The following is a 13,577-nucleotide window of genomic DNA, read 5'->3' on the forward strand; positions in this document are numbered from 1 at the left end:
CTACAAGCCACTGCAGCTTGCAGTGGATTCTTGAGATTTGACACGCAGTATAATTTAAAGTGGAACCATGTTTCTAGCTGAAGGTATGTTTTAGGAGAAGAGTGTGAACATTTTAAAGAATTTAAACTTTGTCATTCACACCAGTAAGTTTCACTTCTTTAGTTTGTATGTTACATTTTGATATTATATGACCTTTTTCAAACAAACATTCAAAAGTAATATTAAAAATTATTAACTGTTTAATTGTAATAGCCACACTCACAACCAACCAAAGAGCAATAAATATATGACTTGTGCTCAGTGTCATCTAAATAGGATATGTATCACCTTTGTTGAAGATTGGTTGGAAATATGAATAGAAAATCAAAATTATGTCCAGGAAAAACATATAAACAACATTAGCTGCCCACCTCAAACAGATGGAAATGGAAACAAAGTCTCACTCGTGCAAGCACACTCAGGCATGCATACATGTCCTCTACCCCTTCAGTCAAAATGACCCCATGTCATCTTTTCATCCAACAGCTCTCTACCACCTCCCAAACTAATCTGCTCTAATCCAATCACACTTCAAACCACACAAACCTGATTAATATAAGGAATAGTGCTGCTGTTTTTCCATCCATTCCCACAATGTTTACATCTGATGATGGTGTCCTGTATTTATTTTGAGCAAAGGGCTTCCTGTTTATTTGAATGTGTCTGTGTGTGCTTTGGTTGTACCTCCAGTATTCTGTCTCCAGGCCGGATATCTGCGCTCTCAGCAGCTGAACCAGGGTCCACAGAATGAACAAACTGTCCACCCTTTGTCTTATTGCTGTGTAGGCTGAAGCCATAGCCATTGTCCTCCTTCACCAGATGACACAGTCTGGGACAGAGCTCATCTGTTGGCTCTGGTGAGGGCTCCACCTGCAGCTGTAAAGGGAAGTAAGACAACAACAAAGTGTACTGTGAGTTTATCAGGAGAAAGTGGCTGCCAGGATGAGCCAGTGGTCTCATAGCTGAGCAGAACGGGCTGAGTGGATTTGGCTGAGAGACATTAAGACCAAGCCTGAGTCTAACGACCAGCGACAACAGCTGACACATTGACTGACACTAATCCGGCTGACCGAACTTATGCTTCTACTTCTAGGTACATGCTGGCTGTGTGTGTGTTCTGTGCCAGGACCATACATTAGTCCCTGTCTTGTTCCATCATGGGTAAGATGACCTGAGGGCTTTCTGAGATCTCACTGTCCTTTCTGCTCTGTCAGTGAAGATTCACTTTGCATGCATGCTCTCTCTTTCTCTCTCTCTCTCTACACACACACACAAAGAGGCAAATGGAGAGAGTGCCCATCAGGTCAAAGGTCAAAGTGCTTATTTGTCATATGCACAGTTAGGAAACGTGTTTCCCTGTACAATGAAATTCTTACTTTGCCGTCCACGTGAATGCCACACAATACAAGTGAACTATAAAGTGAAATATAAAGTAGATGAGCAATAACACAAAACTAAATAGGCAGTAAAATCACAAATCTAAGGCACTTTAAAGCAGCAAGTGAAGGAAGCAAATAAAAATACAACACAATATAATGCAGAGAGAATATATGCTACGTGGGAGCCATAGGGTTGCATATAAATGATAACATGTATCTATGAGTGTATCATCGCTGCCAGCCAACAGAAGTAATGGAACAGATTTCCTTGGCGACAGATGACCATGGTGGCAGGTCAGGTCGCTGTGGTGACAGGTCATCATGTCTTGTACCGATCTATGTTTATGTTGCTGTCATGTTCACACACACACAGCTGCACAATACACTGAGGACATATCTGATCTGTAGTAATTGAGGACCTCAAGAGCTTTTTCTACAGATACTGAATTTTGTGTTTTGGTTGTGATAATTAAGTCAGTTGCTATTAAAACAATTAGTAGATTAATTGATTAGTTTATTGGCAAAAATGTATTGCCTATAATTTTGATGATCAATTAGTCTGTTTCATTTCAATTAGTAAGTAACACCCATTTGCAGGCTCCAGGTCCTTAGGTGAGGATTTGCTGTTTTTCTGTGCTTTATACAATTGTAAATCAAATATCTTTGGAGTTTGGACAGCTTGTCAGACAAAACATTTAATGTTAAGATGAGTCACTGAGCTCAGGGTGGGCTGTTTCACAGTTATTTGACACTTTTATACAGTGAATGATTGATTTATTGAGACAAAAATCTGCATGTTAATCGATTCCTCCTCTTTGTTTTCCAGTGGTATTGTCTCTTGAGGGAGTTATTTCTGTGTTATATATTCTTACAGTTAACTCATGCAAATGTCACAAATTTAACAGGAAAAAACAAAAAATTACTACTGTTATATGTGTGAGAAAATCAGTCGTATTCAGCAAGTAAAGTGTTTGTGTGTTTCTGTGAATTAGGTGTGTGACTAAGCCATCACTGTGTTTACGTAAGACCACTGTACTGTACATGGCTGCCATAGCACCATGCAACAAATGAAATCATATCTGTATTTACATGTAGACTAATGTAAGTAGAACAAGTGCAGAGATGAGAGGGAGAATGTGTGTGTGTGATGGTGTTGGCCTGGGATTAACATACCATAATGAGTTCCTATTCAGGGCTGTTCGGGACTATCCAAAAATAATCACTCTTTGAAAATGTCCACAAGTGGATGCTGTCACTTAATACGCGATCAGTGGCACCGAGTATAATTACCATGTGTCCCAAGTGAGTGTCTATTCTATCTTGGTGTATTATAGGGCCTTGTGTTGCTCCATTTCCCAGAGGTACACTGTTACACAACCAGCTGTAGAATAACATGCAATCTGTCATAACAGCAAACAACATTTTTCTGAAGTTTCTAAAGTTATTTGTGGTTGAGGCAGTCAGCTCAAATTTGGAGCCACAGTTGGTGGTGATGTAATTGACTGCACTATTGTTGTACAGGTGCTGCTCTTATTGCCCATGACGCTGTTTCACCTGAACCATTTACCAAAACTGAGAAAGACAGCCACACTCGCCAGCCCGTATTTACCCTGACTTCTGCTAAATAGGAGCCAGGTTGACATGGGCCACTGGATACTGGTCAACTTTACTTGGAGCCTTTGTGGAAATTTTGTTTTTGTTGCATCATAGTCATGGTCTCTGAAATTTAGGAACTTCTCTGAGTTCTGTGTATTTTGTGCACATTAACAAAGTGCATACCAAAGGATGTTTTTATCTATACCTGATTTCTTTTTTTAGCTGTAAGGTCAAAGTTCTGCCAGATCCCACAGTAGGAAAACGTGAGATCATGTACTCAAACCCATAATAAACTACACAAACAGAGCACAGTACCCATACAGACAACACCAAATATGAGCTGACTGCCTCAAGCACAACTTAACTTATAAGCTTCAGAAAGCTATCTTAAAGTCCTTCATGTATGCTTGGTACATTTTTTCCTTCCCAGCAGACACTCAAGGCATGTTTTGTTAGAACCCACTCACACTAAAGTCAAGCAGACTAGAGGCATGATAAAATCTGAGCTCACACTGGATGTCAGATGCTGTCCCAGTCTGCTAAAAAGATCTAAATTATGTGTTTCAGCAGAGCCCACTGTCAAAATAATAAGAACTCTGAGCATAACTTCTCTCACTTCTCACATATAAACTAAGAATGTTTTTGTGCCCCTTTTATGAAATTCCTGCTTTATCTGACTCTATTTATCCCCATATACAGAACAGAAGGAACAGTTGTAAGGCTTATTCAACTCCTGGTGAAGTGATGTTTTATGCCTGTCACAGTGTCATTTGGACTAAACAATACCCACAGTATTGTAACCTGTGGGGCTGACACTAACGTTACCCTGGCATGGTATAGTGAGGCAATGAGCACCCCAAACAGACCCAGCTGAGGTTAGTGCTCTGCAACGCCAACCGAGGCAGAATGTAGATGCTGTAATGGATGGATCTGGATCCACAACTGTAGAAGCTGAATGATGGCAGAGACTAACTTTCTAAAAAAGACAGTATTTATTAGAAACACTGCCAGAATGTTGGAGACTAACGTCAGTGTGGACCAATTAAACTGACAGCCTATCAGGGAATCCACGGGGGGAAGGGGATGATTGTGTGGTGAGGCACCTCGTTTGAAAGGGCAAAGAAAAAAGACAATGAGGATTGCCTTCAACATGAGCTGTGTTTGAGAGCAGCATTACAGGAATTCCAGAGGCTGTGAAAGTGAGTGCTGTTATTAGCCTGTGGAACTGTTTATAGATAAACTACAATGCCTGTATTTTTGTGGTGACAAATCGTCATCCAACGCAACAGTGTGGCTCACCGATGTGCTTTTAATAGTTTTTGGACAACCTAGAACCTTTATGGAACAGATGAATCATTTAGGCAGACTTCTTAGTAGGATTCATTCACTGTTGGGCTTGGACTTTTCATGGGATTTGTTGACAATACAAATATATATAGCATCACCGGCCTTATCCTGTAAATACAATATGCATTTTAAATGTTGGGAGATTACAATGGCTTGTCAACGAATGGAACAGCAGGTTTGGATTATATCTACACAGATGTCTGAAAGAGAGGATGGATGTTGTGTGATGGAAATTAGGTGAAAACAGCTGTAATTACACTATCTTTATTCACTGTTTTGACCAGTTTGGCTGTATTGAATTTTATTCTCTGCAGACTCTCTTTTTAAGTTGTATGCACTACAATGGGCTTTACAGCATGGTTCTGACAGGAATAACAGGGACTGCAGAGTTTTTGTGGGGCCGAGAGGCACAGCCAAGTGCTCAAGTTTTTGCCCAACACACACGCTCTTAGCACAGCAACACACTGACTCACAGTTAGAGTGACCAAGTAATCAATGCGTCCTGAAAATGTGTACTTTTCCCTCCCTTAAATTCTAATAAAAACTGTGCAGAAACTGCTGATATTTGAGTGTGCTTATAGTGCCAATGAGACCACAAGGAAAAGTCTTGTGTCTTGATGTCCACTCTTACCTCTATGTCAGTTGCTGAACATGATGTCAGTGATGATCTCTTGACCTTGTCTTGTATAATCATGTCAATGGACAAATCTTCAGCAGTAGAGTGAAATGAGTGTAAGTGGTCGGGTTTGACGGACAGGGGTGAAATCTTTCTGACCAAGGAAGACGTGGCAGGCATTGGCCTGGATGAGGGGCGTGAGAGGAGGGTTCCCATCTCAATGGCCATGTCCTCAGTGCACACCAGGCCCCTGCTGCGGAGGTATTCATCTGTGTCACTGTCCACCACCAGCAGCCTGACGCGGTTGGGTATCGCACGGACACGTTTCACCACCTGCAGAGAGAAGTGAGGAGTGACAGTGAGGAGCTTAAGGCTAAAATGATTATTGTGGTGTAATTTACTGTGTGTTGTTCACCTTGAACTGGCCTGTACATAACAGTCACCATGACAGACACCCACTGACCCATTTTAGTAGCCCACACTCTCTGTTTGAACCTCAGAAAGTTTATGTGCCTCTACTGGTGCTCTCTACCACACAAACACACATCTGAGATTTAAAAAAAAAATCATTGAGCCATCACTCACTTCATGATGACTGTCCTTCTCCACATTCACCCCGTTCACCTCCACCACCCGGTCTCCTGGTCGTAGCCCACCCAGGTCAGCTGAGGAGCCGGGGACCACTTTGCGGATGAACTCTCCTCCTATTTTCCGCCCACCCTGCAGGTGAAACCCATAATCACGCTCCTCTTTCACCAGATAACAGAGCCTGGGTCTCAGCTTACTCTCCATTCCAGCAAGATCCAAATGTCTTAGGAGAATAACCAAGTGCTTGTTCCAAGAAATGTGGAAACTGTATGGCACTTAATCTAACATACGGCTGTGCGCTTCAGTGGCCAAAAGATCGTTATCATTTAGGATAACAGGAGTGCATAAATAATTTACAACTGCTCAGAGAGCACAAACTACAAACTGGGCTCAAACTAATGAGTGTATAATTCAGCATGCCGCAAGAATGAACGTGCGAAAATGCGTAAAATCGTGGCTAAAAAAAACCCAACAACATAATAATAAAAATCAGAGACATGCGCTAAATACCGTTCACTGGAGGAATTATCCAAGAAATCCGAAATTAAAAACTGTTCCTCGAACTTATAACTTAAATCTCCTCGCCAGCTGGGCTCTTATCCTCCTGTCCGACCCGGTGCAAGATTGAGGAAGTGTCAAGAAGAGATGCCACTACTCCCACCTTTGCGCACGACAAGCTGTAGTAGTTCACGGTAGGATTTACTGCAGAGAGCCATGATTTGTTTATGGAATGAGTCAATGGACAGCCGAGATGCGCTTGAACTGATTCTGTGATTACCCAACACTTCTTGCTTCTCACAGCTCCTCTAGAGAGCCAGAAGCTTCCCCCAGGTGATGGACTGTGACCTGAGAACGGATGCTTGCATAAATGGGGATTTTATATTTCATGAAATATAAGCTGTCCTAGTGTTTGTAATGTGGTAACAGGCGTACACGCAGGCATCTATTTAGAAAGGAGTCGCTCGAGTAATTCAAGACAATCATGTCTAGGGGCATGTTTCAGATCAAGAAAGATGAGACATCCACGAGGCAAATGTTTGTGAAATTTTCTCAGTTTGTTTGCACTTCAGCTGGATCCTTTGCGTTTCAGTTAACCTGTGGTAGGATTCCTCAGCGCGGCAGCTCTGCCTTTGAGCAATTATCATGTCCAGACACAGAACATTAAATTATTGCCTCTGGCACTCAGCTGTGAAGCAGCCAACCTTCGCCTTCTTATAGTACATCAGTGCAAATAACTCTCAGTCAGCACTCTGTTGGCTAAGAACATCATTAGAAAAAAATGAATTAGAGATTCAATTAAAAATGAAAGCACAGTGCATAAACATTGCCTGACAGAATTATGTATTTATACTTTAAAGGGTTGTCACTCTCAAAGATTTGCTGTTGTTAATACTGAACAGTCCGTTTTAATATGAACTTTGAAAAGCAGTGGATTGTGTCCCCTATCACGTACATTGAAAGAGCAGAGCAGTCTGACCTGACTGTTGGCAGACCTGAAAAACTGATCTTGTCCTTTCTGCATTGTTGCCATGTAATATATCTGTAGAAAACTGCACCTGCACTTTACATTTTGTCAGGAGGTGAAATTATTTAAGTGTTAACCAAGAGGCTGGCTGTGTTTGAACCAAAACCATTGTTGCTGATGAGTGCAATTTGCTGTTCATCCTCCCTTTGAAAAGTGTATATCAGCCCGTTCTTCGAGTTAAAAGTGTTCGGCCAGTTCGTGTGACTCAATCATTCACAGTTTTGGACAAAATGCGATCTGATAGGTTACTTAGGAAATTTGATCAATACAGCCAGCTTTCATGAATAAAGAAAGATCTTAATGCCTTTTGGTATATTTGTAAGCTGTGTATTTCATTCATGCTGCTTCATCCATAGTACATTATAATCCCACAAATTACTTTGATGATACACATATATTTTCTTTTAGTTTGTTTTTTGGTACCCAACAGCCAAGCTCTCTCTTCTACATTCAAGATCAAAGATTTTTATTGTCCATTCACTATATGTGCAGGACATACAGAAGATCAAATACTGTTTCTCTCTCACCTAGTGTTGAATGTCATACCAGTTAGGAAACTAAAACAGAATAAAAGTAGAGTAAAAATAGACTAAAAAGAATAAGAAAACCAAATCAAAGTGATTAAGATAAAACTAAACGGTACAACCTAACAGGCTATGACTCAAACCATGTACAATCAGTGACAGTAGTGCAAATAATTCAATGCCAATGTTGAAACATGATCTTTAAATTAGTGTCATACATTTTTCATTTGATACTCACAATAAAAATACATAATTTCATGTGAAAAGTAAATGAACCATGTGACTCTGTGTCCAGCATCTAGTCACAGCTCCAAAACTCGTTTGATGACTAAATCAGTGGTTAACCTTGTTTTTTTTGCCTCCTCCTCTGTGTGGTGGGGAAAACAGCTGTGGGCAGTGACTCCGTCTTTGTCCGCTCATCTCTATCAACAGTTTCCTGTCCAGGTTCGGTTTTAACTTTAAAAGAAGGGCTTGGGCTCGGAGAGTGTGGGGAACCAACTGTAGGCTTCTTTGGAGGTGAGCTGTTGTGAGCAGATGGACAGCTGTGCTGGTTCAGACACACAGAGCACAGAGGGTTGATGGGTAGACAAACCTGCTGTCCAAAGCCCACCAGCAGCCAGTTAATCTCCCTCCACAGCTCCCTGCAACAGTGTCGAGGAACAAATCAAGGTGATTGAAACCTGCATTAACTGATTGTTAAATGAAATAAAAATGTTTACTGCCATATGTTTCAGATACAACATCTTTCTCTGGCCTTATTGAACAATGATCAATAAAACCTAGCTGTGCCTGGGAGTGGCTGAACTCGGCCTCTCAAAGCTTCTGTATTTATACCACTCTTTACAACTCCTCCCTATGTGCGAGAACATAACCTATTCCTTAGTGTTTTTTTAATCTGCAAAGAAACTGCCATAATTATCTGTGTCAAAAAGCTGGTGCTAGAAAGGCACCACCCAGTGTCAATACTGGGACCTGTTCCAGGTACTTTCCCCAAAACCTAATAGTGTGTGTTCCAACAGAGACAGCGAAGCCCAGTGCTGGAAACAGGAACAGCACCACCACACTCTGGAACGTCACTAGAATATTAAAAGACCACAGCCATTTTCCAAATGATAATGAGCATGACACATTGAGAAAACATTCCTGTATATGATTCAAACATGAATATATTCCTAATATGAGTTATACCATAGATTTTTTTAAATAAAAATTGAGATTTGTAATGTTTTTAACTTCCACAGGCTCCAAAAATGAGCCAACTGCCTCAAGCACAACCTGATAAGCTTCAAAAAGCTGACTTAAAGTCTCTTTCATTGTACAATTGCTTCATTTTTTTCTTTCCAGCAGACACTCAAAGCGTGTTTTGTCAGAACCCACTGAAACTAAACATTTTTCACAGTGGCCCTAATCCTCTTCTCCACCTGCCAGTATGCCTAGTGTTTATTTATTCCTGTGTTATAATATAAACCTTTCAACCCAAAGGCAGACACAGACCAGGTGATTTAAGTAAGGTGATTTAATGATAACGAATGGTACACAGGTAGGTAGAGAGCAGAAATAACTCTTGCAGGCAACAGGCTCAATGAGTAGGCTAAAAAAATGCACAGAACACAAAACTACAGAAACCCCAAATAAAGGAAGAAGCTAACTAATATTACAGCCAACTAACTCAGACCCGTTAGTTGAATAGAATTATAAATTAAAAACCAATGAAACAACTACTTCCAGAAAGTAGCCACTGATTAACAAAGGAACTTGAGGGCTAGAACAAACAGTAATATTAATGGGGGAAACAGTACAAGGATCAATAGAGGTAACTGGAGAGACAAAATAAGCAGGCGGCTGACCAAAATGTGTGTAAAAATAATCCAGATGAAGAGGATATGAAGGAGGCGTCCAGAACAAAGAGCAGGTGACAGAGAGGAGAAAGCATAGTGACGAGGTGAATGACGAGTCTTTAGACAGATGTATCTGCAGCCGTGAATGAGATGGTGACAAACCAGGATCTGGCTGAGGGGAATTGAATGTAAAGGCTGACAGGGAAGAGACAATAAACAACAAGTGTAAGTGATCATAGTTAATGAATAGCCAGAATAAAGCTGTGACATGTGAGACAGCATGAGACAGGAAATACTGTAAAAATAAAAGTACAGTATCTGGGGATAATGACACAGTGGGTTTGGATTATATCTAAGCAGGTGTTTGAAAGACAGGAAAAGCTGAAAACAAGACAGTAACTCCCACAGCTGCACTGTGATGGAGATTAGGTGACAAATCCTTTTGAAACTGCTGTAATTACATGATTTTTTATTCAATTTTATCCAGTTATTCACTATTTATTCTCTGTAGACATTCTTTTAAATGTGTATGCACTACAATGTCAATAATGTTTTTTATTTTTTTATTTTTTTAAATGTATTTCTTTTTTGGTTGAATCTGTTCAAATTGCTTGATTGATTGAGATGGTTATAATGGACACTGGTAGTACATAGTTGAATCTTAACATTTAATAATAAAGTCTATAGAGAAAAACTGAATAAAATAGATAAAAGGGGGTACGTCTAGAAAAGCTTTTTCTTCTTACTCCTTTTCAAACAAAGATTGTCTAATTAGAATAATCTACCTGAGCTTGAATGTGTTACTTATGTTTTGTTTTATTGGTTTTTATTTTTAGTTAATTATGTTCAAAATAAGGTGAATTTTTAAAAGTGTCACAAAAATACTCTTAGCACAGCATCACACTGACTCACAGTGGGAGCGACCAAATAATCAGTACATCCTCAGATTTGATACTTCCCCCTCCCTTAAATTCTAAAAGCCACTGTGTAGATAATCTAAGACAGCCTCAAACTGCTGATGTTTGAGTGTGCTTATAGTGCCAATGAGACCACAAAGAAGAGTCTTGTGTCTTGATGTCCACTCTTACCTATGTGTCAGTTGCTGAACTTGATGTTGAACATGTTGAGGATCTCTTGACCATGTCTTGTGTGATCATATGAGTGGACAAGCCTGCGGCAGTAGTGTGAAATGAGTGTAAGTGGTCGGGTTTGACGGACAGGGGTGAAATCTCTCTGACCAAGGAAGAAGTGGCAGGCATTGGCCTGGATGAGACGCGTGGGAGGAGGGTTCCCATCTCAACGGCCATGTCCTCAGTGCACACCAGGCCCCTGCTGCGGAGGTATTCATCTGTGTCACTGTCCACCACCAGCAGCCTGACGCGGTTGGGTATCGCACGGACACGTTTCACCACCTGCAGAGAGAAGTGAGGAGTGACAGTGAGGAGCTTAAGGCTAAAATGATTATTGTGGTGTAATTTACTGTTTGTTATTGACCCTGAACTGGCCTGCACATAACAGTCACCATGACAGACACCCACTGACCCATTCAATAGCCCCCCTATCCTCCCCACGGAAGGGAAAAAGTGGTCTGACAGGTATAGAACTCTGTTTGTACCTCAGAAAGTTTATATGCCTCTAATGGTGCTCTCTACCACACAAGCACACTTCTGAGATTTTTAAAAATGTATTTACTGAGCCATCACTCACTTCATGATGTCTGTCCTTCTCCACATTCACCCCGTTCACCTCCACCACCCGGTCTCCTGGTCGTATGCCACCCAGGTCAGCCGAGGAGCCAAGAACCACTTTGTAGATGAACTCTCCTCCTATTTTCCGCCCACCCTGCAGGTGAAACCCATAGTCACGCTTTCCTTTGACCAGATAACAGACCCTGGGTCTCAGGTTACTCTCCATTCCAGTGCGTGAACGTTAGGAAAACAGTTCCAAATGTCTCAGTGCTCAACCAAGTGCTCAAACTGAGTGGTTAATCGTCACAACGCAAGAATGAGCGCACAGTGCGTGTAAAATTGTGGCCAAAAAAAAAAAAAAAAAAACAATCTATAAATGCAGCTTTACTGGTGAAAGGATCCAAGAGATGAGAGATTAGAAAGCTATTCCTGTCATGTAACACTGAAAACTTCTCATCAGCTGGGCGTATGTCCTCCTGCCTGACTTGGTGAGAGAGCGGGGAGGCGTCAACAACAGATGCCACTACCTCCACCTCTGAGCACTGACGAGCTGTAGTAGCTAATAACATACATATTTAAATATTCTACAGCAGCATCAGTCCAGTAGTAATAGGCCTTTTAGTAGAAGCCAATCTGTGGTAACAAAATAAATACAAGTTAATTAAACAAGCATCATTATTGATGACTCTGTTCCATGTAAGTGTCCAAGTCAATCAGCAAAATAGCAGGTATCCTGGAGCAGGCACTCCAAACAGGATGCAGTTGTTATTCTTGTTAATTATACCTTTGCTTTTCAGGCTATAACAAACACACACACACACACACATTGCTCTATGAGGAAGTCTCATAACCAAAAATTACTAACTGGGTCGTTTGTGTTGGGCTCAAGAAAATAAAGTGTATAAGCATTGCCTGACAGAATTAAGTATTTATACTTTAAAGGGTTGTCACTCTCAAAGATTTGCTGTTGTTAATACTGAACAGTCCATTTTAATATAAACTTTGAAAAGCAGTGTATATCAGCCTGTTCCTCAAGTTAAAAGTGTTCGGCCAGTTCTTTTGACTCAATCATTCAGTTTGGGACTAAATGTGATCAGATAAGTTACTAATTTGATCAATAGAGCCAGCTTTCATGAATAAAGAAAGAGCTGAGATCTTAATGCCTTTTGGTATATTTGTAAGTTGTGCATTTCATTCATGCTGCTTCATCCATTGTAATTCCAGAAATGACTTTATTGTTGATGCACTGGAATATTGTTTTCTTTTAGTTTGTTATTCTTCCTTAGTATCCAACGGGCAAGCTCCCTCTTCTACATTCAAAGCCAGTGTTGAAACATGATCTTTAAATCAGTGTCATACATTTTTTATTTGAAAACAAAAAAACATAAGTAGTAACAGTACAAAAATATTTAATCTCATATGAAAAGTAAATGAACCATATTCACAATATTTAGCTTATCTGTTCAGTGTATTTGTGATTCTGGTCACAGCTCACAACAAAAACGTTTGATGACTAAATCAGTGGTTAACCTTGTTTTTTTGCCTCCTCCTCTGTGTGGTGGGGAAAACAGTTGTGGGCAGTGACTCCATCTTTGTCCGTTCATCTCTATCAACAGTTTCCTGTCCAGGTTCGGTTTTAACTTTAAAAGAAGGGCTTGGGCTCGGAGAGTGCGGGGAACCAACTGTAGGCTTCTTTGGAGGTGAGCTCTTGTGAGCAGATGGACAGCTGTGCTGGTTCAGACACACAGAGCACAGAGGGTTGATGGGTAGACAAACCTGCTGTCCAAAGCCCACCAGCAGCCAGTTAATCTCCCTCCACAGCTCCCTGCAACAGTGTCGAGGAACAAATCAAGGTGATTGAAACCTGCATTAACTGATTGTTAAATGAAATAAAAATGTCTACTCCTGTATGTTTCAGATACAAATTGGCCTTGTACCCTTTTTACATTTTAATAGCATGAGGCCATTGCTGGTAGAGACAGACTTAGGTATAGCTGAAAATCATTTTACAGATCATGGATTTCTCACACCCCTAGTAACTGATGTCTTTACTGCTCCTCTTGTCTGTTCTACGATTTTTCACATCTTCTACATTTTCAAGTCCTTGAACAAATTCTACAACTATTAAAATGCCTCAAAGAGAGAAAAGAGCTAATAAATCAGAAGCGAATGAGGATGTTGAAGCAGAAGAGGATTATATTTCAGCGGCGCAAGTAACAGAGATGTTGAGTCAGCAGAAACAGATGTACATCGCGCTGATGAACCAACAGCAGGAAAACTTCAAAGGCTTCGTGCAACTACTTATGGAGACAAACAACAAGAGACTCGACGACATGACCAGAGAAATACAGGAGATAAAAACGAGTTTGCAGTTTACCCAGCGAGAGGTGGATGTGATTAAAGCTGCCATGGGTGAACAGAAAATACAAACCAAGGA

At 40.7% G+C, this 13,577-nt stretch overlaps 3 protein-coding genes across 4 annotated transcripts in view; all 3 read right to left on the reverse strand.

The window, feature by feature from the left end:
- nherf2 (NHERF family PDZ scaffold protein 2) overlaps positions 1 to 5,769 on the reverse strand; it is a 10,121-nt gene extending 4,352 nt beyond the window's left edge. Inside the window, exons 1-3 of the mRNA XM_020596219.1 lie at positions 5,563 to 5,769; positions 4,993 to 5,310; positions 724 to 915 (exon numbers count right to left, since the gene is read on the reverse strand). Coding sequence (XP_020451875.1) covers positions 724 to 915; positions 4,993 to 5,310; positions 5,563 to 5,769 — 717 coding nt within the window. The remainder of the gene's footprint in view (positions 1 to 723; positions 916 to 4,992; positions 5,311 to 5,562) is intronic.
- Positions 5,770 to 7,939: 2,170 nt separating this feature from the next.
- Positions 7,940 to 13,577, reverse strand: part of nthl1 (nth-like DNA glycosylase 1) — a 12,944-nt gene continuing 7,306 nt past the window's right edge. The window contains exon 6 of one of the 2 annotated variants that reach the window (XM_020596038.1): positions 7,940 to 8,255. In XM_020596038.1, coding sequence (XP_020451694.1) covers positions 7,955 to 8,255 — 301 coding nt within the window. In that variant the 3' untranslated portion in view covers positions 7,940 to 7,954. Of the gene's footprint in view, positions 8,256 to 12,294; positions 12,966 to 13,577 lie in introns of those variants that run through there. The other variant, XM_020596037.1, reaches the window with a different exon arrangement.
- LOC109957853 (Na(+)/H(+) exchange regulatory cofactor NHE-RF2-like) lies at positions 9,188 to 11,444 on the reverse strand. Its single transcript, XM_020596039.1, has 3 exons — positions 11,160 to 11,444; positions 10,541 to 10,864; positions 9,188 to 9,647 (listed from the first exon to the last, which is right to left on the reverse strand). Exons 1-2 carry the CDS (start codon positions 11,364 to 11,366, stop codon positions 10,541 to 10,543), a joined length of 531 nt encoding a protein of 176 aa, XP_020451695.1. The 5' UTR covers positions 11,367 to 11,444; the 3' UTR covers positions 9,188 to 9,647.

Source organism: Monopterus albus, unplaced genomic scaffold, assembly GCF_001952655.1.
Source record: "Monopterus albus unplaced genomic scaffold, M_albus_1.0 scaffold29.1, whole genome shotgun sequence".
NCBI lineage: Eukaryota > Metazoa > Chordata > Actinopteri > Synbranchiformes > Synbranchidae > Monopterus > Monopterus albus.

Bases quoted from the DNA above. Each gene is read 5' to 3' on its own strand.
- LOC109957853 (XM_020596039.1), bottom strand. From the start codon at position 11,366: ATGGAGAGTAACCTGAGACCCAGGGTCTGTTATCTGGTCAAAGGAAAG. The intron at 10,865-11,159 runs GTGAGTGATGGC...TTCTCTCTGCAG, and splicing joins AGAAGGACAGACATCATGAA to GTGGTGAAACGTGTCCGTGC.